The 25,749-nt window shown below is 32.0% G+C and overlaps 2 protein-coding genes and 2 non-coding genes across 4 annotated transcripts; 1 reads left to right on the top strand and 3 right to left on the bottom strand.

Moving 5' to 3' along the window:
* TRNAM-CAU lies at nucleotides 5,378-5,449 on the bottom strand. The gene has a single exon. It is a non-coding gene; the product is annotated as a tRNA-Met (tRNA).
* Nucleotides 5,789-5,860, bottom strand: TRNAM-CAU. Its single transcript has one exon. It is a non-coding gene; the product is annotated as a tRNA-Met (tRNA).
* Nucleotides 21,230-23,368, top strand: LOC104712215 (myb-related protein B-like). The gene is made up of 2 exons (XM_010429061.2): nucleotides 21,230-21,649; nucleotides 22,158-23,368. The coding sequence occupies exons 1-2, from the start codon at nucleotides 21,331-21,333 to the stop codon at nucleotides 23,087-23,089; spliced, it is 1,251 nt and encodes a 416-aa protein (XP_010427363.1). The 5' UTR covers nucleotides 21,230-21,330; the 3' UTR covers nucleotides 23,090-23,368.
* Nucleotides 23,670-25,395, bottom strand: LOC104712214. Its single transcript, XM_010429060.2, has 2 exons — nucleotides 24,937-25,395; nucleotides 23,670-24,832 (listed from the first exon to the last, which is right to left on the bottom strand). The coding sequence occupies exons 1-2, from the start codon at nucleotides 25,240-25,242 to the stop codon at nucleotides 23,816-23,818; spliced, it is 1,323 nt and encodes a 440-aa protein (XP_010427362.1). The 5' UTR covers nucleotides 25,243-25,395; the 3' UTR covers nucleotides 23,670-23,815.

Here is a 25,749-nt window from a genome sequence, read left to right as displayed (position 1 = left end):
TATCTTTAAAGCTCAATAAACTTCTCTTAGAGCTGGGTGAGTATAAGGCATCACTTAGTTCAATATGTGTGCCATTAGGCAACAATATGTGAGCCTGGTCGTAGCCTTCTATAAAATTTGCTATACCCGCAATTGTACTAACATTAGCACTTTTCATTGTAAGATTTATGAAATATCTTTTGTCTTTTAGTATAGTGTGGCTGGAACCACTGTCCACCACTAGTTCACTCATGTCATCGGCCATTTCTATAAATAGGACAATAATTTTATGTTTTAACAAGACAATCATATAAGATAAAATAAAATCCATTGAATTTAAATCAAAGTCATTACATAGAAGCAAATTAAATCATAAAAGCATAGAATTAAACCAAAATAAAATTGAAATTCAATCATCATTCTTGAGGCAGTCGGAAGTCTCATAGTCAAGTAAGTCATCCTTCTCATGATCGAAGTCTCCTTCATCATCGATATGCACATAGTTGGCTTCTGAATTCTTCTTCAGAACTTATTGATATGCATCAATGAGATGTTTGGGAGTTCTGCAGTTCTTGGCCCAGTGGTTTGACATACCACATCTGTGGCAAACCGATTTGGCCTTGGTGTGTGGTTTAAAGGACCCACGGCCCCTACCACCACGTCCGCGGCCTCCTCGGCCAGCCTGGCCTCCACGACCACCACGTCCTCTGCCACCACGGCCACGGCCGTAGTGTCTTTCTCTGTGGACGTAGTTGGTCTCATTAGGCTCTTTAAGCTCTTTAGGCTCTACTGCATTTTTCTTTCCCAAATCAACCTTGTTTGCTTCTGGTAATGGGGCTGTACCAGGAGGTTTCATAGCACTGTTCATCAGCAACAATTCATCATTCTGCTCAGCTAGCAGTAAACACTCAATGAGTTCCCCATAGTCAGCAAAACCTTGATGCCGATATTGTTGCTGAAGAACTCTGTTATTAGGGCTGAAGGTAGACAATGTCTTTTCTATCAGCTCCTTCNCAAATTAAATCATAAAAGCATAGAATTAAACCAAAATAAAATTGAAATTCAATCATCATTCTTGAGGCAGTCGGAAGTCTCATAGTCAAGTAAGTCATCCTTCTCATGATCGAAGTCTCCTTCATCATCGATATGCACATAGTTGGCTTCTGAATTCTTCTTCAGAACTTATTGATATGCATCAATGAGATGTTTGGGAGTTCTGCAGTTCTTGGCCCAGTGGTTTGACATACCACATCTGTGGCAAACCGATTTGGCCTTGGTGTGTGGTTTAAAGGACCCACGGCCCCTACCACCACGTCCGCGGCCTCCTCGGCCAGCCTGGCCTCCACGACCACCACGTCCTCTGCCACCACGGCCACGGCCGTAGTGTCTTTCTCTGTGGACGTAGTTGGTCTCATTAGGCTCTTTAAGCTCTTTAGGCTCTACTGCATTTTTCTTTCCCAAATCAACCTTGTTTGCTTCTGGTAATGGGGCTGTACCAGGAGGTTTCATAGCACTGTTCATCAGCAACAACTCATCGTTCTGCTCAGCCAGCAGTAAACACTCAATGAGTTCCCCATAGTCAGCAAGATTCTGATGCCGATATTGTTGCTGAAGAACTCTGTTATTAGGGCTGAAAGTAGACAATGACTTTTCTATCAGCTCCTTCTTAGTCACCTCTCTTCCACACAACCTAAGGAGTGAGACAATCCTAAAAAGGTCAGAGTTATACTCCTCCACGGATTTGTAATCCTGGATCCTTAGGTTCTTCCAATCAAATTCGGCCTTTGGAAGGAGCACCGTCTTTTGGTGCCCGTATCGGCGTTTAAGCTGTGTCCAAAGGGCGAGAGGATCTTTAATGAAGAGGTACTGACTTTTGAGATACTCAGCAATGTGATGATGCATATGCTGGAGACACTTATTCTTTTTCTTGTCAGTGCTATCAAATTCCTCATCGATGCACTCATGCAAGCCATTTGATTTCAGATGGATCTCGGTGTCATTTTCCCATTGCAAGTAGTTCTTTCCAGGAGCTTGCAAGATAGAAAGAAGGTTTGCCATCTGCATAGAAAGATAGACAACCGATAGTTAGCATGCGATATTTGAGATAAAACCATGCAACATTAATTCAGGTCATGCGGTATTTGAGACCGAACCATGCCTTAGGCCATGCGGTATTTGAGACCGAAACATGCCTTGCCTCTTATAGATTTTCGTGGTTTAAATTCATGCATGCAAGACAACAAAATCAAATAGGTAATGCATGCAACAATTTCCTTATTTCTAGATAGGATTTCCTTTTCTTAAGTTTTCCTATTTGGTCTAGGATTTAGTAAATTTTGTTTTAAGAGTTTTAGGAACTTATCCTAATTAGTGATTTAATCCGAAATTTTATGTTTTAATTATAGAATTTTAGCAAAAGTTTTAATTCAATCGGATTTACTCTTAAACAATAAAGTTAATTTTACATAAATTTTAGGATAATGATTAAGATTTATGGAAGTTATCCTAATTGATCCTAGACAAATTCATGCTCGAGTTTTATGGTTCTCATGGCCGAAAATTTTACGGGAAAACTATGTTCAAGTTTATGTTTAAGGAATCCTAAGAATTAATTCATGCAGCCGATTCTATATCAATCTATACATGGTCCGATTTTAATATGATGCATGAACAATCCAAGTTTTAAATCTCCTAGAACAGTTTGATTAATATTTATCTTATGAATCTCGAAATCTAACAGTTTTAGTTCTAGGTTCTTATGCAACAATCAATCAAGCAATAATAAGCAATCAATCTGAATTCAAGCTTGATATCTTTTCGTGCAATTGACAAACAATCTAACAATCCTATACAGCCGATTTTAAAGTTTTATATGGTATAGAGATCTTAGGATTTGTTTGTTATGTACTTGGATGTTTTGAGGTTCAATAGCTTTAAGGATCAGATTCGAGTATATGGTTTTAAGAAGGTTTCGATTTTGTTTACCTTAACACCACAAGGATTCTGACTGGTTTGATCTGGGAGCTAAAGACCTCAGATATCTCTCGAACCTCGAACCTCGAACTGCTTCCCACGAACTGCTCCTCGTACCGCTCGCACACGAACTCACCCCCGAACCGCGAATCACAAACCTCGATCAAGTTATCGATAGAACTTGATCACGAGCTAAGGTATGCTCGTGAACAAGAAGATCTTCGAACAGAAAGGTTTTTAGTCTCGGATGGAAGTAAGAACAGAAAGTCGGTTTAGGGTTTTAGGGAAAGAGAGAATCGGCGGCTGCCTTAGGGTTTTAGGGTTAGAGGCTATCGTGTTGATAACGTGTTGTGAAACTAGAGAGTTAGGGAGAAATCACTTGTTCTTATTGATAATCGCATGAATGAGGTTACATATATATAGAGTTTACATTAGACCGACATAGGACTTAAGCTAATGGACCGATGGGCCTAAGAGGCCGAGACACATAACACACACGGTAGATGGGCCGGTCGATGGAGTCCACTAAGTGTTTTACAACACATAGCAAATTACATGTGTTTTTTCTTTTTGACCAATCTTATACATTTGTATCTAAAATATGATATTACACAAAATTTTGATCATGTTGATCAGGAAAAAGTAAAATATCTTTATTTGACTTCTTGAATTTAAATAATATGGAGTATATAAAAAATATCAAAAAAGTAAATTATATTTATGAAATTTTAATTTTCATGAAAATATAATTTATAAAAAAATAAGTAAAAATAATTTATAAAAAATGATTATATATGTATCAGAGCCAAGTTTCGATCTTGGGACCTGTGGGTTATGGGCCCACCACGCTTCCGCTATGCCACTCTGATTTACTTGTGAAGATTGTGAATCTGAAATCTGAAATCTATAATTGTATTTAACGATTCTTATAGAAGAATTATCTAGAAATTTTACACATAGCAAATTACATGTGTATTTTCTTTTTGACCAACCTTATACATTTGTATCTTAAATATGATATTGCACAAAATTTTGATCATGTTGATTAGGAAAAAGCAAAATATCTTTATTTGACTTCTTGAATTTAAATAATATGGAGTACATAAAAAAATATAAAAAAAATAAATTATCAATATAAAAATTTAATTTTCATGAAAATATATTTTTTTAAAGATAAGTAAAAATAATTTATAAAAAAATGAATATATATGTATGAGAGCCAAGTTTCGATCTTGGGACATGTGGGTTATGGGCCCACCATGCTTCCGCTGCGCCACTCTGATTTATTTGTGAAGATTGTGAATCTGAAATCTGAAATCTATAATTGTATTTAACGATTCTTATAGAAGAAATATCTAGAAGTTTTACACTATTTTCTTTTTGACCAACCTTATACATTTGTATCTAAAATATGATATTGCACAAAATATTGATCATGTTGATCAGGAAAAAGCAAAATATCTTTATTTCACTTCTTGAATTTAAATAATATGGAGTACATAAAAAATATCAAAAAAATAAATTATCATTATGAAATTTTAATTTTCATGAAAATATATTTTTTTAAAGATAAGTAAAACTAAATTATAAAAAAAAGAATATATATGTATCAAAGGCAAGTTTCGATCTTGGGACCTGTGGGTTATGGGCCCACCAAGCTTCCGCTGCGCCACTAGGATTTACTTGCAAAGATTGTTAATCTGAAATATATAATTATATTTAACGATTCTTATAGAAGAATTATCTAGAAGTTTTACACATAGCAAATTACATGTGTATTTTCTTTTTGACCAACCTTATACATTTGTATCTAAAATATGATATTGCACAAAATTTTGATCATGCTGATTAGGAAAAAGCAAAATATCTTTATTTGACTTCCTGAATTTAAATAATATGGAGTACATAAAAAAATATTAAAAAAAATAAATTATCATTATGAAAATTTAATTTTCATGAAAATATATTTTTTAAAAGATAAGTAAAAGTAATTTATAAAAAATGAATATATATGTATCAGAGCCAAGTTTTGATCTTGGGAACTGTGGGTTATGGACCCACCACGCTTCCGCTACGCCAGTCTGATTTACTTGTGAAGATTGTGAATCTGAAATCTGAAATCTATAATTGTATTTAACGATTCCTATAGAAGAATTATCTAGAAGTTTTACACATAGCAAATTACATCTGTATTTTCTTTTTGACCAACCTTATACATTTGTATCTAAAATATAATATTGCACAAAATTTTGATCATGTTGATCAGGAAAAAGCAAAATATCTCTATTTGACTTCTTGAATTTAAATAATATGGAGTACATAAAAAATATCAGAAATAAAAATTATCATTATGAAATTTTAATTTTCTGGAAATATATTTTTTAAAAGATAAGTAAAAATAATTTATAAAAAATGAATATATATGTATCAGAGCCAAGTTTCGATCTTGGGACCTGTGGGTTATGGGCCCACCACGCTTCCGCTGCGCCACTCTGATTTACTTACGAAGATTGTGAATTTGAAATCTGAAATCTATAATTATATTTAACGATTCTTATAGAAGAATTATCTAGAAGTTTTACACATAGAAAATTACATGTGTATTTTCTTTTTGACCAACCTTATACATTTGTATCTAAAATATGATATTGCACAAAATTTTGATTATGTTGATTAGGAAAAAGCAAAATATCTTTATTTGACTTCTTGAATTTAAATAATATGGAGTACATAAAAAATATAAAAAAATAAAGTATCATTATGAAATTTTAATTTTCATGAAAATATATTTTTTAAAAGATAAGTAAAAATAATTTATAAAAAATGAATATATATGTATCAGAGCCAAGTTTCGATCTTGGGACCTGTGGGTTATGGGCCCACCACGCTTCCGCTGCGCCACTCTGATTTACTTTCGAAGATTGTGAATCTGAAATCTGAAATCTATAATTGTATTTAATGATTCTTATAGAAGAATTATCTAGAAGTTTTATACATAGCAAATTACATGTGTATTTTCTTTTTGACCAACCTTATACATTTGTATCTAAAATATGATATTGCACAAAATTTTGATCATGTTGATTAGGAAAAAGCAAAATATCTTTATTTGGCTTCTTGAATTTAAATAATATGGAGTACATAAAAAAAATATATATATCATTATGAAAATTTAATGTTCATGAAAATATATTTTTTAAAAGATAAGTAAAAATAATTTATAAAAAATGAATATATATGTATGAGAGCCAAGTTTCGATCTTGGGACCTGTGGGTTATGGGCCCACCACGCTTCCGCTGCGCCACTCTGATTTACATGTGAAGATTGTGAATCTGAAATCTGAAATCTATAATTGTATTTATTGATTCTTATAGAAGAATTATTTAGAAGTTTTACACATAGCAAATTACATGTGTATTTTCTTTTTGACTAACCTTATACGTTTTATCTTAAATATGATATTGATCAACAGGTCAATTAAAACCTAATGTGTACTCCACCACGATCTAGTGGTATCGTTGTAACACTTCAGGATCGAATCCACAGGGACCAAACAATTACACTATGAAATTATGTAGATTAAATATAGCTAAGACAAAAGAGGAAGTTTTGTGAATAAATTAACTAATCAAAAACGGAAAGTAAATAAGTTGTTTCTAAATCAAAAAGGAAATATTGGGCGCAGGGAATCAGTTAGGGGACATGACCACGAAATTAGATGATAAATTGGGATAGCATTAAACACCGTTCTTGAACTCAAATCTCGAATGTAAAACTAACCTACTGTCGCAGCATTAGCTATCTATGCAAGGAATTGATAAAACTCTAAACCGTCGTTTGAATCTAAACAATCCTAGCAAGCAATAAGTTCAAGTTTGATTATGTTCACAAGGTGCCTCAACTTCAACTGTCGTTGGCTAAGGATCACCTTGCTCACCTATGTTCTTTTCAAGCAACTCAACAACACTTTTGGTGCCCCGATGAATTAAACCTAAGATCTTAATCTAGGTGATCAATCGAGCTTAAGCATTAAGAACAACTATAGATGAAGAACAATAAGATCAATCCCTAATCTAACAAATCTAGCATCAATTAATCATAAAAACCCTTCTGAAACCCTAAACCCAACAGTGAAACTACTCAGACATGGAGAAGCAGAAACAGCAAATCAATAATGAAGAAAACATAATTGAATTGCAAAAGAATAGAAAATAGGGTTTAGAAATCTTCTCCAAAGTGTCAAGAAGGATTAGAGATCTTCTCCCTTTGCTCTCAATACAAAATAGTCTCAGAAAAATAAAGCTTATGTCTCTGGAGGCCGTGCCTCTAACTTAAATATCAAAATAAAACCCTAAAAGTCGGTTTAAAACAAAAAAGGAAAACTTGCGTCGGGGACGGGAATGGTCAATCTCGAAAGGATCAGTCGATCCGGAACGTATTTCTGCTCTCATTCCATCTGCCTTCTAGCTCGATCAGTCTTCAACCAATTGGCTCCAGATGCATGTTTTCATCCCCAAAACACTCAGATTCCTTCCAAAGTCACCTAGGACCTGTAAAGACTCACAAAGGACTAAAAGGACTCTAAAAGCACACTTGGACCTAGGAAAAGACTCAAAACAATCCTAAAAACTATGGTTAAAACCCTATAAAATACAGACACATCAGATATTGCACAAAATTTTGATCATGTTGATCAGGAAAAAGCAAAATATATTTATTTGACTTCTTGAATTTAAATAATATGGAGTACATAAAAAATATAAAAAATAAATTATCATTATGAAGTTTTAATTTTCTTGAAAATATGTTTTTTAAAAAGTAAAAATAATTTATAAAAAATGAATATATATGTATCAGAGCCAAGTTTTGATCTTGGGACATGTGGGTTATGGCCCGCCACGATTTTGCTGTGCGACTCTGATTTACTTGCCAAGATTGTGAATATGAAATCTGAAATCGATAATTTTTTTTAACGATTCTCATAGATGAATTATCTAGAAGTTTTACATATAGCAAATTACATGTGTATTTTCTTTTTGAACAACCTTATACATTTGTATATACAATATGATATTGCACAAAATTTTGATCATGTTGATCAGGAAAAAGCAAAATATATTTATTTGACTTCTTGAATTTAAATAATATGGAGTANCCACCACGCTTCCGCTGCGCCACTCTGATTTACTTGCCAAGATTGGGAATCTAAAATCTAAAAATCTTTAATTGTATTTAACGATTCTTATAGAAGAATTATCTAGAAGTTTTACACATAGCAAATTACATGTATATTTTCTTTTTGAACAACCTTATATATTTGTATCTAAAATATGATATTGCACAAAATTTTGATCATGTTGATTAGGAAAAAGCAAAAAAAAAAAAAAAAAGACATAAGGAATATTTATATATTAAATACTAATTTGCAAACTACGATACTCATGTGGTCTGGAGATGTTATCTTCAAGGAGACATTAAGTTAGAGACTCATTCAATCTGTTAAAACATTAGATCACCTTCATCTGTGAAAATCAATACTAATAAAAAGTAGGAGCTATAAGCTCTTAAAGGCGTCCACATAGAATTTTAAACCTCCAATTGTAATAAGACATGTCACTTATTAACATTTTTAAAAATTTCCAGAATTTGCTATATTAAGAATTATTTTAAAACAACCTATCAGGATTTGACATGTCATTCATTAACATTTTTTAAAATTTCCAGAACTTTTTAGAAAAAGGAAAATTTTAAATTTATGGAAATAAAAAAACTATGCACAATATCCCACATCGGCTAGAAAAGTTTTAGACAATGGTTCAGAACCAGTATAAATAAGATTAATATGCTTCCCAACAACGAATGAGCAGGAAAGCTTGATTAATCAAGCGTCCAAGTTTAAAAATTATTCGGTTTGATCGGTTATTTATTTGATCAAATTAAAACTTTAAAAAGTTTCAAAAAATTATTATAATTTTTAAAAAATTTAAAAGTTTAAATATTATAAATATTGAAACTTTTAAAAGTTCTTAGCTTTTAAAAAGTTTTTAAATATTTTAATTTTTAAATTATAAAAGTTTAAAATATTATAAATATTGAAACTTTTTAAAAGGTTCAAATTTTATATTTCGAAACCTTTTAAAAGTTTAAAATACTATAAATATTGATGTCAAACATAAATTATCTTATTTATCTACGTTTGTGCTCTTTATTTCTTATGAGCTATAAAACATATTTTGTGTATGATTTTATAGATGAGTTGATATTCTTTCATTAATTTTTTATTTTTGGGTCTAAGGAAGAAGGATTGACATTGCAAGACCTTGATTTGATGTTTGAGTCAAGTTTTGGAGTTTAAAGAAGAAAGATGGACGACAAACACACATGTTTTATTAGCTATACATAGGCATGACCAGAGTTACGGTTGTCACGGTTATGGTTAGAAATTTTGTTTAACCTTAACTATAACCGTTTAATAAACAGTTAAACGGTTTCGTTTAAATAAAGTTCCAGTTCAAGCTGTTACTGTTATATACGGTTACGGTTATATACGGTTACGGTTATTTGAGAATATGATACAGTTGATATTATTTGATGATATAACATAACTGATATTATTTATTTATAATTAATATGTTCTTATAGTGTACTCATATTTCTATATATCATATGATTCATATTAAATAAATTATTATTAGTATATTTTATTAAGTAAGGATTTTGGTTAAAGAAGATTCTAAACGTGTGGATCTAAAACCATATAAGTATATGAATAAAATTATCAATAATTAGATGCATGTGTTGACTATGCTGCTCTTCATGAATTTCACAAATTTTATGAGAAAATAAATAATTTTGTTCTTGGAGTTTGATGGGTTAACAAGTTGTGTGGTAGTCTAAAAAAAAAGGTTTTTCTTTTTATTCAACCAAACATTAATAATTAAAAGAGTACTCCTAGATTGGTTGCCCAAACAGGAGGATAACAATGTGAAGAATGTGAAAAAGTTGACGAGGAAGAAGAAGAAAAAGAGTATAACAAAAAACCAAATGGTAAAAGTAACAATAAAAATTACCACAAATTTTGACAATGAAAATGATAATAGTAATTAAATTTTGTTTATAAGATAATATTTTATTACCGTCATCAATCATATATAATTTTCATCAAAATATATCTAATAAACCCACGTAGCATGGGTTCAAAACCTAGTATATCATCTAAGTTTCTTAATAATAAAGAAGTACGTACAATTTTAAATTTAATTTAGTTTAAAAAAAAAAAACTTTAAACAAAAAGTTAATCTTCAAATGAAGGAAACAACAGTTCCTCAATAAGTTCTAACATTGTAGTTTCTTGTATGAAAATATTTGATGTGTTTCTCTATTTTTTTTTTTAAATAAGCGATATACTTCTTAGAACCGCGCCGATGCATGGAGGTGACTTACGCATATACTCCATATTTGATGTGTTTCTCTTAAACTCACTAAAAAGACTAAAAGAGAATTTAGCGTGTCGCGTCATGCATAAAACTTTTTGTCTCTAAGGAATGCATGTCGTCTCACTTGATTGAAAATGGTATTTCACTGTAAAATGAATTCATGGGAGTTTGTGGAGATAAAAGCTACCTCTTAAGGTATCAATAGAAACAATTTTGCTTCAAAACATATATACAGAAGACATGATCATGGTTGTTGATAATAAGTTTGACAATCCAATGTCATTATCACTAAGTTTTGTTTTCCAGCTTTTCTTGCCAAAGGAGAAGATTGTCCAATATAATGCCATCAACGGGAGTGAGATGAATAAAATTGTGAAATAGGGAACTTTTTAACAGGGATATGATTCCTTTTTAACTGTTATTATTATCATTCTGAAGCAAGATGTCATTGCAGTTTTATAGTTATCCTCACATCTATCATGATTCATGACCATCACATCACCTAACAATTTTCTTTAGTAAACCCATCTAAAACAAACAAGGAATCTGGAGAAATGAAGATATATCTGTATTTTAGAGTAATAAAAACATTGAACGACATATCAATGAACTCGAATGTAGAGAGTAACCGACGACATAACTTGAATGTAGAGAGTGACCGAACCACTATTAAAAAAAAAAAACTACTTAACAAAATTCTAACCAACTATACAACTACATCATTTTGCTTCTTGTATACCCAGTTATGTCTCATAGCCATGCTGTTGATTACAACAAAAGGTTCTTACTTTTTTATCTTTTACATATTTTAATGTTTCGCTGTTTGCGTTTTAATCCCTTCTAGACATATCTGGTTGGTGTGGTTTTTTTTTTTTTTTTTAAGTACATATGAATTTGATAGTATTTAGTATTTTCTTGCAGTTGTTTTACATAAAATGAAAAAGATACCATAATTTTTTAACAGAATAAAGCATTAGACATTTTCCATTGAAAAAGAAAATATTACATGCATTTTGACATTGATCGAGATCTTACATCGAATAAAAAAAGGTTGACCCATGGTGGAAAAAGAAAATATAAGTGGCTGAAATCCTTTTAATAGGGATCAGTGGAGAAAAGAAAGCTTTAACAGTGAATATCATTATCTATTAATTACTTTATAGTTAAAAGTTAGCATTTTCCCAGTAACAGGAAGACAAATCATTGTATTGGAAGTCTCTTTTACACTTTCACAAAGCATCGAATAATTAGAAGAAATTTGGTACCAATGGTCACATATTTTCATTTTAAATACAGCAAACGTAGCTTTATAATTTATAGTAACTCTTTCGTTACTCTGTCCCAAATGGAATCTAGTTTTTTTTTTTTTTTTTTTTTTTTTTTTTTTTTTTTTTTTTTTTTTTTTTTTTTTTTTTTTTTTTTTTTTTTTTTNAACTATTTTTGCAAACAAGTTTTATTATACGGAGGAAGTTGGAAAATTAAACAGAGACATAATAATAGAACTATATAGTACGCACACTATATAGTACTAGCTACTTTATCAATCAATTGAATGCTTTTTTATTTTATTCCCTATATAGTGTATATACGATTAGTTGTCGTTTCTTAAAACTAATAAAAATTCTGCGAAATATTCGATTTAATTTCTTCCTTTTCGAAAACGAGCTTGTAGTCTCTATAGTCAGAAAAGGATATTTTTGATCAAGAAAGCATTGTATTTCACCCATTTTTCATGGTTATAGTTAACACTTAACACTAATACTCTTAATTATAGTATTTCTAATCTTGATTTCAACACAAATGATAAAGTTAAAATGGACCGGATCTCATTTACTGGATCCAAGCACTTCGTGATCTGTGACTTGGACTAAGTTGGTTAATATACATAAGTCCAGTAATCTGTTGACATGTTTCTATAAAGAACATTATTCAGGGTGTATAATTTTTCATGGAATGTATTATTTGTTTTAGAGAAAAAAAAAATATTTCTTACAAGCAATAGAAACAAAAAAAGAACGAAAAAATTAACAGATGGCAAAAATGTTAGGGAAGAAAGAAGGGAACAAAATTAACTAGTCTTTCTTTTTTGGTTGTTGATACGAAAAGAATAAGAGGTTGTTTTTTTTACTTGGCAATTGGCATGTATCATCAATCTTTGAAACTTACTTGTAGGAACAAAGTTTTTCTAACTTGATCGACCCACGAAGAATCTCCTACCGGTGCAGCCTCTGGTTATGAAAACCGTCTGACCGATCGAAGTACGTAGAAGCTACCAAAGGATGAATCCAAAGAGATCGCATGATCCGGAAAAGAAAGCAAAGTTTTGGGGTTTGTTTTTTTCCCCATCTTTCAATGAAGAAGAAAAAAAAAACAATTCTTAGGGAATATAAATCAGCTTAATTAGGATCAATGCGATCCCTTTGGATCCTTTCTCTAGTTGCTGTGAAGAACTCTCTCTCTCTCTCTCTCTCTCTCTCTCTTTCAAGGTGGGAGCAATGTTATTTTTCTCGAAGGCCATTGATATAAAAGATGGCCATGTTCCTCTTCTTGTTAAATAAATACACTTATTTTTTTACAGCAAAATACATCTTTAAATTTCCACCTTCTTTAAACTCTTTTTTTATATATATAATTTTATTATTTCCACTTTAAGTGTTTTACTTTATATTTGACTTGAAGGAGTAAACAAGACGTCTACGCTTTAGACGATTTCTTGTGGCCTTATTTTAGCCTTAACACTTGATTTATATATTCTTCACTTCTTTCATTTTTTTTTACACCTCTTTATAAACCAAATATAATTCTCTAACATCATTCATGGACTTAAGTACATTTGATATTCAAAAACTTATTGAAAAGTCGAACTACGTACTGATCACCTAATATGAAGCTTATACAAACTAAAAGACGCTATTGATACCAGATATCTATATCCAGTGGCTTCATATTGGAGGTGAAATTAATTTTGTGGGTCACATAAGCTTCAACAACTCGTGCACATCCATCTAACAAATTTTGAATTATGTAAACTTTGATGCATATTTATATAGGTCGTCATAACTTACTTTTTGTTACAATTACAATGACACTGGTGAAAGAGAAAATGAAATATGGAGACAGTGCACACTAACCACAAATTTACAACATTATGCAATGGTTTTCATTTAATATCCCTTACCGTTATGGTAAGACACTAAGACGTGTACGTTCACATTGTTACTGATCAATAAACCATGCATTAAGTCCCATAGATTGTACCAAAGCAATAAATAAATAAAGTGTTTTTTGCTCTCTAATTTGTACTGCTACCGCTTAGGAGTGGACATAGATTATAATCTTATACTATCAAGTATCCTAATATTTTTTGAATATATGTATCATTTTTTCTGATATCAATAGTATGAAAGATCAGACATACGGAAAACTTAATTTCAAAATTTTCATACGTTGCAGAAACTTAGGATGGTAATCAATTAATTAATAATTTGTTTGTGCGTTTAAAATAAGTATAATTTTAAGTTAAGAGTATACTTTCCACTTTTTAGCATATGGTGCTAATTAATATTCAAGTATAGCTTTAGAGAAAATAGAATTACTTAAGCTTTAAATTTTAAAAACCTTTCGCAAACAACCCAGACAAACTATTCCATCTTAGATATTCCCCACAAGTTGGGTGGCACTATTAATTATCTTTTTGTCGTTTTATCATCTTTTTAATTTGTTCTTAGCTTATTTTTTTTATTCGAAAGTTTAATTTTCTTTGTGGTCCATCCCATGTTCCCTTTCGCTTTTGGCACCAAACATTTCCTATAGACACTTCAAATATTTGTTTAGGTTTTTTGAAATTAATTATGCAACAAATTAGTTATATATCTTTTTATTTCTGTTCTAAGAAAAAATGTGAGTAATAGTTCCAAGGATAAATCATTTTCTTGTAAAATGTCTAATACATAGCCACAGATGCAATCATAGGATCAGATTGAAGTCAAAGATATGGTCATATGATTGACACCTAATAAAGAATCATTATATTAATGGATCCAATGCTTCTTCATCTTCTTACATATCCTATAGTTGTATATTTCGTAATACTATCAAAGATGCTCATTATGCAACTCAATAATTTAAATTAGCTCATAGACATCACATGTTTTCCATATTTTTCCTTCAAAAAAAATAACCATCACATGCAAAGCATCACATTATATTCTTTATTTCCTAAAAATAACAATTTGGCAAAACAGTAACCAAAAGTCTAAAACTCTGTATTATTGGCGTTATGTAATAAAAACATGATGCTATGTGTTTCCAAATGAATCAATCCACAGAGTGGTTTACTGTAACTATCAAGGATAATAATTTCATAAGAAATATTAATATATATTTTTCAAAATTTCCAAAACGTGAGCAATCTTTAAACATGCCATCACTGCTTGGCTTGGCCAGGAGAAGAAAAAGGAGAGAAAAAGAGCATGAGCATGTGGCCTACTGTGTTTCCCTCTATGTGATTAAATTTTAAAATCTTTTGATAAAATAAAATTATGTAAATATATATATATATAGGTGGGAAAACAAAGAATCTACAATAAATCAGTGCACATGGAGCGTCTATTCTACATAAGGGAGGTATTCAATTTCATACCAGACAAGGATAATCTTTGGCTTTTCCATCTGTTCGAACATGACTCGAGTTACAGCATCTTATTGTACGTATAACTGTGTATATATAGTAATAATGAAAACATATTATTATTGTTGGATCTTTAACTTATTCAGAAATATAAGTATTAATTTAGTTAGAGAGACGTGAGAGTTGGAATAGAGAATGATGAGGCTTTCAAGATTGTAACTAAGATTGTGGCAGTCTTCTCAATCACATGATTTGTGTTTGTGCTTTTGTGACTACTACTAACTACTAAGTACCTTTTTTACCTTTGTCAGGTAAAGATATTCTTTTTAATCAGTAAAAAATTTCAGCAAAATCCACTATGTCAATTATTAATGGACCTTCAAGGCATAGACTAAAAGGGCCTAAAAATTGTTTACAGGTAACTTACTTATAAATTAGTAGTACTTCCTTGTGTCATCATCATCATCAAGCCTAATAATCATCATGCCAACCCATAAGGATTCGGAAAATAAAAACTCATAAAGCATTTGGTCATAGCGTGAACCTGAAAGCAATCATGAAGATATCCATAAATTGTTAAATTTCATAATTTTGGAATAGAAATTGGTAAGCATATACCAATGCATCATAATTGCATAAGTACGAAAAAATTGTTAGTAAACCACGAAAATATGTGTTGTGCTTTTGCGTTGCTATCAATTTTCTTACATAACACACATATACATATTAAAATGTCATAATATATGAATGAGGTATATATGAATATCATAATGTGTATGTATTTGGAGTCGCACGTATGGATGTAGAGCATATGGTAGGGTAAAATGGGGATGCATGGTCTGTATTTGTAGAGAAATTAAATCATGAAAGTGAGATATACACATAAGACAGCAAAACAAAAGTGGGTCACTTGGAAAAGATCCCAACGTAGAGAACATAATATTAGATGTCTCTTCTTTGTTAGACACCAACCCCAGTTCCGCACACCTCTTTGTCGTTCTTCTCATCACCTTATTTCGTACTCACAACCGCATCATCACAACTCAATATATGTATATATTTTAACTTTGATATACTAAAAACTTTATTATATACATATAGGTAAATTGGTTTTAACACACTTGCATTGTTTGTAGGCTAACAAGTTTGTTGAACTTTGGATTTTGTTAATAAGAAACCACAGAATATTGATGAAAATAATATTGACTCAAGTTTATCTTGATCAGTTATGTGGTTTTATTTAATTATATAGTCTGATTATGCTATATAACTACTTGGGTTTCTTTTTACATATTTGAAATATATATATCGCATAATACACACATGGAATGTATATATATGTAATATATATTCTAACTATATCTTTTTATATAAATGGGCACATCCATATTGAAGAGTTTTGAGTGGAGAAACGAAAGAAGGACAAGTTGAATAAGAAGGCACCAACTCTTATGGACCTACTTGCTTTGCATCTATGCTTCCCGCTTTCAATTCTCAAGTCGTGTTCATTTACAAGGCATTGCGTCACTGCACAATTTCCTCTTCAATCAGGTTTATCTTTTTATTAATTTGGCAAGAGAAAATATTTATATGTCGAATAAAAAAAAAGAGGGGTTATTTTCAAGTAGTCAACTATTCGAATAACAATAATTAATGAAATTCATAAATGCGTAAATGAATCTCAGCGTAATTAGAATCTATAAAGATATATGATCGGAACTAACCAAGATTATAAGACTGAGAATTATTGACCACCCGGGAAAGAATATATATATATATATATATATATATATATATGTATATATATATATAATGCAGCTGTATATGTACCAAAATGTGTGTTGGTTAGAAAAGGAGCTAGTGAGGGAAAAGGCTTTTAGTCAGAAACGGAATGTATCATTCAAAAGTTAGCTATGAATTCGACGGGGACCAGTTCAATATTTACTTTCCGACTCAACTATATGAACAACAATGAGTCCACAATGTTGCTACCATAGCGCTATGTCGGGGTTCGAGATTGATTCTATATGGTAATTATTAATTCACATAAAGGCTTAGTTTACATAATCAATCAATCTCTTTTTTTTTTGGCTGTGGAATTTCTCACTATCACAATTCACAACTCAAGTTTATATTACTAGTATTCTTTTTTTTTTTCCTTAAAATGATTATAAACCTAAAACGCAAGTGTCAAGAGTTGATAAGAAGTTATTAATAGCACGTGGCAACATTAACTTAGTGTCCAATAAATAGAAGACAATGTCGTTGTCTTTCCCAATTCCATTGTCCTAATTTTAGGGCAAGAGTATGTATGACTCGATCGATGCTCGCGTCGTTTTCTCTTAGGTCTAATTTCAATTATTGACTTGTCTGTTACGTAACTTTCGTTCCCACTAAACTAAACTAACCAAATTATAAGATAATGATTAACGAATTTCTTATTAATGAAAAATATTAATATATCCAAATTCTATATTTAAGATTCCATTTTTATTATATATATGAAGTATTAGCTATCGAAAAAAGGTCCCAGAAACATAAAGCATAAAATGCCTCACCGTCGTTGTCACCTTTGTCTCGTCACTGGGACTGCGTCGATTAGACGTCTCCATCACACTTCGAGTTCATATTCCTCGTGCTATACCACGAGGTACGTCTGACTTATTATATCATCAACGGTATTAAGTGTAAGTAGTTTGGAAGACTGATTTATTATGATTAAGGATTTAAAATTTAAAGTGGTGAAGCAATTTAGTATAGAGTGTTTGATGAAGATAATGACGTAGAGCGTAAGGAAGAATAGACAGGATATCCATATATAGTTTGACTGCTAATGCTAATTTTTATCGGTTCAAGTGTCTTTAAAAAAAGACCAAGAACAATAACATATAATGGACATGCAATGCAAGAACGCGTCACAATATGCATAAATCAATGTTGGAAAAATAAATTAGCAGAAAATTGAGAGACTCAAAAAGCCAAAGTTAACAGAATATAGAGGCATGACACTGGTGGAAACAGAAATAAGTATAGAATATGAAGAAGAGAGATCAGTGCATACACACAATGAAGTCCAAAACTCCAAATAAGCATCTTTGATCAGTACGTTTTAAATTTTTAATCAAATGTTCCCATCAGTTTAATCAATCTTCAATTGCTACAACACCAAACAAGTTTAAAACAGTATTATATTAGCAAAGCCCAAACCCCCTATTTGAGCCTTGGCTCGTTTAAGTGTATTTTGACTTTATTATAATAGGCCTATAATATATTTTCATCAAATCAAAGCTGGGAAAACTTCAAAGCGTTATTCGATTTTGAAAATCCAATCAGATATAGGGTCTGGAAGCAACTAAACAGCTCGTTTGCAAACGAACCGCTTTAATGATCACCAATCAATAAATCGTTAGAAGAAAGCGGTTGAATATCATGGTTAGAGCAAACGGTTGAAAAATATGGTTAAAATCTCTTTTTGGTGGTTGCAAATACCAATTCTAACTACTAACAAAAATCAAATTTGCATTAGAACCTTTTTTTGTATTATAAAGAGGTTGCACAGTTTTTTTGTCCACAAAGTTTGCATAGTTTATAATTTTATATGTTTTTGCTTTTTGACTTATTAACTTTTCTAAAAAAAAAACATATTGAGAAGAAATAGCAACACATATTAAGTCAAGATTATTATTTGAATAGTAACTTGCTTTTTTTTATTAGAGATTATGATTTTTTAATATCATATAATAAAGATTAAAAATTAAACATTTGATAATTTTGTTTATATCACATTTGATAATTTCCTTAATATCATTTAAATATATTAATATTTTATATTATGAATTAGATAAGAAATTATTATTCCATTTTTTCATCTTTTAACTAAACAAATATCAATTTTTATAATTTATTATTACTTATACTATTCAACCGCTACAATGTTACCAATCAAGCTAAATACTCAACCGGTTTCTTTTACAGTACGATATTTTCCATCAGCTATTTTTAATCGCTTTTTTGTTAACCACCTTCTCTACAACCGCTAAAATTTTTTTAACCGCCTCTTTTAGACGTGGTTACCAATTAGAACTATATACTCTTACAACATCTCGTTGACTATAAGAGATATCAAAGCTCAAATGCTCAATCAGATGATTATATTATGGCACTTGAGCGCGTTCTAAAAGCATGATCATCTAGTAATTGATAAATGATCATTAAAAATACACAACATTGAATTGTTCATATAGTATATCAATCACTTTCAGTCTTTCAGCTAGATTCAACACTTAAACCACCAACAACGTGTTTTCCTTACTAACTTAAAAGGTCAGATCATCTTTAAATCCACACGCTAATATCTTTTTAATTTAGCATAGATTTTTTTTTCATTTTTTCCATTTTTTTTTTCAAAACCATTTATATCTTTTCTAACTTAAATTAATTTTATGTTTATCACTTACAAACCACCACACCTACGCAATAATTTTTTTGAATTACATAAAGCTTAGGAAAAAAGATGGCTAGCTACATGAAGTATAGTTGAATACATGGTCACACATACCAACTATATTATTGTATACTCAACTACACAAAGTATATGTATTACATGGCCACATGCATGAACTATATGACGTCATGTGTTCAACACCATAGACATACAATCTGGTACACTGATTGATTAATTCCGGTGAAAACCGGTGTTGACTCCGGTGTTGGCCAAAAAAAAATTTCTAAAATTAAAAATAAAAAATAAGAAGTTATTATATTAAATCATTTATGGTTTGTATTAATTAAAAAATATTCTATTCAATATCTAAATATTTTATATATATTTCAAAAATATATCTTAAATGTAAAATAGAGAACTCAAACCTTAAAAAAATTTCTAAAAATTAATTTAACATATTGTATTTGTGCAAAAGAGGGTAAAAATGAAAATGTTCATATGTTAAAAGTAAATATTTTGAATTTTTTTGTTGTTGTTTATATGTTAATTCACTATCTAAAGATATTTTTAATATATTTCCTAAATATATCCTAAATGTAATATAGAGAACCCAAACCTTAAAAAAACAATTTCTAAAAATTAATTTAACATATTGTAATTGTGTAAAAGAGAGTAAAAATGAAAATGTTCATATGTTAAAAGTAAATATTGTTAATTTTTTATTGTTTATATGTTATTTTGAGTATGTAAATTTTAAAGTAAAGAGTGTCTAATTTTTTTTATAACAATTACCATGCAAAATTTAGAGTAAAGAGTCATATACTCAATCTTTTGCATATTATTTTCTAATGAAAGTAGTTGAATTTGATTTTATTGATTTTGTAGTAATTAAATAATCTGATAATGAGAGATTTATATATATATATATATATCTTGAAAATAATTATAAATTTTTTTAATATCTTGAACATAATTATAAATGATTTTATATCTTGAAGATTATTATGAATGAATTTTTTATATCTTGAAAATAATTATAAATGATTTTTATTTAACTATTTACTTTAGCTTGAAAAATAAAAAGTAATTAATTATAAGAATGAATATATTAGAGATATATAAAAAATATTTGGATATTGAATAGAAAATGTCTTTTAATCATGAAAACCCATAAATAATTTACTATAATGTTTTTTTTTAATTTAGAATTTTCTTTTTAAGTGTTGGTCAACGCCGGAGTCAACGCCGGTCTTTGCTGGAGTCAATTGACCGGTGTACTGGATTATATGTCTATGATGTTGACCGCATAACGTCATATAGTTCATGCATATGGTCATGTAATACATATACTTTGTGTAGTTGAATATACAATAATATATTTGGCATGTGTGACCATGTATTCACCAATACTTCATGTAGCTAGCCATTTTTTTTCCTAAAGCTTACTCTCAAGTAATTTCGTGGAAGTAGTTTTAGTCAAACTTTTTCTTCTTCCAGTTAAATTCTGAAAACAGTGGTGGGGGGAAAGAGGAAGAAAAAAAGTGAAATTAATTATTAATTAATTAATGAGTCATAACAGACTCGGCGTTACAGAAAAAAAGTAGGGGCAACATTCAATGAAAGAGAAGGGTAGATCGGTAATTTAAAGAACAGAAGAGGAAAAAAACGAACCCCAGAAAGAGAGGGGTAGGATAGTAAAATAACAAAAAAAAACCGAACCCGAAAAGAACATGAAGTCTTTTTCCTCTTATTGAAACCTCCCCACTAAGCTTTTGCAGTTAGGAAAGCTGGTAGTACAAACCAAAAATAACCAAAACCATTTTTTTTTTTTAATTTGGCGAAAAAAAAATTGAAACTTTGGTGTAAAATGGATCGATCGGAGCCGTTACCTTTACCATTTACAGATTCCGATGAAGGAATCAGTGAGGCGATTGAGGCGGAGCTAGCTGAGTTAGCTGCTGGAGATTCAAGCGGTGGTTACGGCGGCGGTGGAGGAAGGGTTAAGAGTAAAGTGAAAGGACCTTGGTCTACGGAGGAAGACGCTGTGCTCACTAAGCTTGTGATTAAGTTAGGTGCTAGGAATTGGAGTTTGATCGCTCGTGGTATCCCTGGTCGTTCTGGTAAATCTTGTCGTTTGCGTTGGTGTAATCAGCTTGACCCTTCTCTCAAGCGTAAACCTTTCTCTGGTAACCCCTTCGATTTCTTTACATCTAAAGTCTGATTCTTTCTTTTTGGGTTTCTGTTTCATTCTGATATGTTCGTGAGTGATTTCTCGATCGTCATCCAAAATCCTTTTGAGTGGTTTGTTTTCGTGTTCATATGACTTTTGAATTGTGTGGTGTATTACTGAATCTTCCTAGTTTTGAAACTTTTTGTGTTCTTAAGTGTTACAATTTTGTGAAGTGAGATGTTTGATGTATTGATATGATATTCTGATGCAATTCGTTGAAAATGTTCTGAATCTTGAAGTTTATATTTTTCTGCTCTGTCGATTACATTGGATAACAGTTTATCATGTCACAGAGATAGATAGTTTCTGTTAACTATTCTCAGAACCAATTTCATTGTTACATGAATCCATAGCATGTAACTTAAGAATGAACTTTATTGTTGTTATGTACTTTTGGATTCTTTTGAGTTTGGCTTTTGAGATTGATTCTGTTTTTGTTTTCTTTCTGTTTGTTGTGCTTGTAGATGAGGAAGATCGTATGATAATATCAGCTCACGCGATTCACGGAAACAAATGGGCGGTGATTGCCAAAATGTTAACCGGGAGAACAGATAACGCCATCAAGAACCACTGGAACTCAACCCTTAGACGTAAATACGCTGATCTTTGGAACAATGGTCAATGGATAGCTAATTCAGTTACCACTGCTTACGTCAAGAACGAGAACCTCGACGAAGTGTCTAATCCATCCTCAAAACAACAGTTGCCTCAAGAAGATATCAATTCGCCACCAAAGCCTCCACAAGTGAGTGATGTTATAATGGAAGATGCAGCTAATGAACCTCATCAAGAACAAGCTGCTCCACCAGTAGAGAGTGACGTTCAAGCTCCACCAGTAGCGAGTGACGTTCAAGCTCCACCAGTAGAGAGTAACGTTAAAGCTCCACTAGTAGAGAGTAACGTTCCAATAGAGAGTAGTAACGTGTTTCGCCCTGTGGCTCGAGTTGGTGCGTTCAGTGTCTATAACCCAACCAGCCAAAGAAATGGATACAGGGACCAAAACATAGTTCCATGCGAAGGACTCTTGATTCAAGCGGCTAAACCTGATTCATTGGCAGGTAAATTTCTACAATCTCTTTACGATGAACCTCATGTCCCTTCAAAATGTGGTCGCGGTTGCTCTACTACAAATCCAGCTGAAACTAAGTACTCACGTAACTCGGTGTTGGGACCGGAGTTTGTGGATTACGAAGAGCCTTGTGCAGTTTTTAACCAAGAACTGATATCTATAGCAACAGATTTGAACAACATTGCGTGGATAAAGAGTGGTCTTGACAATGCAGTTGTCAGAGAAGCAGAACAGAGTTTGAAGATTGATAATTGCAACTATAATGACCCTCGAATCAAGTTTACTGGAATGGTGCCTAGACAAGATTTCTTCTGTGCAAGAAGCTGAAACTCAAAATGTAGGGCTTGAGAATCATCATCCCTGCCCCAACTTTTTTTTTTGTCCCAATTCTTTGCGCTTTAATGCATATGTAGATGATGATCTTCATGATGATTCGAGGTTGTTTCTCACATTTTGATTCGGATTCCGTTGAAAGGGGAGACTAAACATAGTCAAATCCTTGTCCTCTTATATATAAGAATAAGAATCCCAAATCATTTTCTTTCAAACGCTGGTTGTCAGATTAGAAAAACTGAAAAGTTAAATTAGTGGCTTCGTTTATATGTTTTTGTAACAATCGTTCAAGTGTTCTTTCAATGTCTTAATGTGATATTATGGTTCTTGGTTGAGGAACTTTAAATAGCTAACCGGTTAAATTCGGTTTAGGTTAAATGCGTGTGAAGTTGGGCTTAGGCCCATGGAGTCTCATGACTTAAGAGTCTTAGACTTTGGTTTGCGGTTAAATTCGGTTTAGGGTTGTTGTTACTCTGTTTTTTTTTTTGTTGCTGTTACTCTGTTTTTATAAACAGAACACAAGAAGAGGCTGGATAAAGAGGACAAATGTAGAACTACATAAACAAGAGAGAAGAAGGAAAAAGGCTTGCTTGTTATATTCTTTATAATGTTATTTACAAGCACTTTTCTCCATATCTTTCAAAATATTTACAAAACAAAAAAAAAAATGAAGATCAATTTACAATTTTTTAAAATATGTTTTGAAACGTCTTCATCTTTTTATCCCTCAAATTCACCAAAATCTTCAATAGCTGTGACTTTAGAGGACTTTAGTTTCCACGAAGCTGTACTAACCTTCAATGGAAGGATCATAGGACTGCTATAATCCCCGAAACTAAACCCACATTCTTCCTCTTCTTCTTCCTTGATATGCAAGTCACCTGGAGGCAAGAAGAAATCTGAAGACAAACCCTTCACATTAAAACCAACTTCTTCAATCTCCCAACTCTCTTCCATCGTTGTCTTTGAATGGCTCTCTAAGCTCTCGTCAAGTCTCAACAATGAGACACGTGTTCTTCCTCTGTGAGCGATCTGAATCCCGTCAACGCTCTTATAGTCTTGGATCAATGTCTCAGACGTTGTTTCCCAGAAGACCACATCTTCTTCTTCCGGACCTGTCTTGATCCGTACCAGATAAGTATCCTCTAGTTGGACCAAAAGTCCTGTTCTTTGGCTAAAACATCCCCACACCGTATGCTTCACCGTCTCCATACCACTTTTGCTTCTAGATTTAAGTCCTGAAGGCTGTGTTTCGAGCTTAAGGACGAAGCATTCTTCGTCGTTAACCGCCTTCTCACCTACGCAAACTGATCCAGCGAACAAATTTGCTGTGGTTTTAGGATCAAGACCTTGGAGAAACCTTCTGAGAGGTCCAGAAGGTTCATTAGAGGCATGAGAATGTGCGAGCCAAGGGCTTTGTCTCCAAGCCACGTTACCATCACAACCGGCACTAACTTTACAACCCGAAACCACAAGCTCTAGACTCCATTGACTCATACCTTTCTTCCATAATACGAAACCTCCCATCTCTCCTCCTCCGTTTCCGTTGTTGTTAACGTTTCTTATCCTCACCATCTTCTTCTTCCTCTTCCCGATTAGGGTTTTCGCTGCACAAAACTCAGTCACTCCCATCTTCACTTTTCCCATCGCGTACATGCTCTCCACCGCGGCCAGTGACATCTCTCCTCCAGCCGCTGCTGTGTATTGCTTTACTATGTACTTCGCCATGGCTGATTCCTATTAATACCCAAAAACAGAGCAAACGCAATATCAGAAACTTGTCCCTCAAGTAAATCTGCGATTATAGTTGAATCGATTTGACCGAGTATATATTTACTTACAATAGATTGGTTTTTGATGAGTTTGGAGATGGGATGATCAATCTCGTCGAGATCGGAAGAAACAGGGAGAGGGATTGACGGAGCTCCGACGATTCCAAGAAGCATCTGAATCTGAGCGTCACGGCCACCAAAAAGTGTGGCGAGGCTACTACTGTTATCCGGAGGTGACCGGAGCAAACTAGACTTGACGCTACGCCAAGCGCCGCTCTTATTGTTCTCGGAACAGAACAACTCCTCCGGCATCGGAACTTCCAAAACCGTCTCTAGACCGTCTTCTCTATCGAAATTAGGGCAAAGCGTCCTCATTTTATCACTCTTCTCTAGCAAACCTTGAATTAATCGATCAAAGATGTGATTACCGGAAAAAGATAAGTAATCGAAACTTTTTTCTTTCTTTGGTTACAATATATTGGGGAGATGAAAAGGGTTCTATATATATATATGTTATGAGAGATTGAATAACATAAGCTTATGGGTTGGCGATTTATATATATGAAAATATATTAGAGAAAGAGAGAGAGAGAGTAAACGAGATGCCCAACCGACCGAAGCCGATTTGATACTATTTGTGTATTGTCGTGTTCGCACGCTTCATGTCTCCCTTTGATCTATCGAATAACTATTGAATACTAGTATAATGTATTAAATAAAGTATATAAATAATGTATAATTTCCTCTAAAGTAAGAGAAATACATGTTCTCTTTTGTCGTGAATGAAGAAATACATTTGAGCTTTGTCCTTTCAGCTTAACAATGTATTCTCGAATTAAAAAATAAACGTAAAATACTAAAATGTACTAATAGGCTTTTAAT

Source organism: Camelina sativa, chromosome 9 (genome assembly GCF_000633955.1).
Source record: "Camelina sativa cultivar DH55 chromosome 9, Cs, whole genome shotgun sequence".
In the NCBI taxonomy this organism is placed as follows: domain Eukaryota; kingdom Viridiplantae; phylum Streptophyta; class Magnoliopsida; order Brassicales; family Brassicaceae; genus Camelina; species Camelina sativa.
Note: the sequence above shows the minus strand (reverse complement) of the source record. Positions and strands in the feature narration are given on the sequence as shown.

What these genes read in the sequence shown, in the direction of transcription:
- LOC104712214 (XM_010429060.2), bottom strand. Translation starts at nt 25,242, where the DNA reads ATGAGGACGCTTTGCCCTAATTTCGATAGAGAAGACGGTCTAGAGACG. An exon ending in TCATCAAAAACCAATCTATT is followed by an intron (nt 24,833 to 24,936) that starts GTAAGTAAATAT and finishes GGGTATTAATAG; the next exon opens with GAATCAGCCATGGCGAAGTA.
- LOC104712215 (XM_010429061.2), top strand. Translation starts at nt 21,331, where the DNA reads ATGGATCGATCGGAGCCGTTACCTTTACCATTTACAGATTCCGATGAA. An exon ending in CAAGCGTAAACCTTTCTCTG is followed by an intron (nt 21,650 to 22,157) that starts GTAACCCCTTCG and finishes TTGTGCTTGTAG; the next exon opens with ATGAGGAAGATCGTATGATA.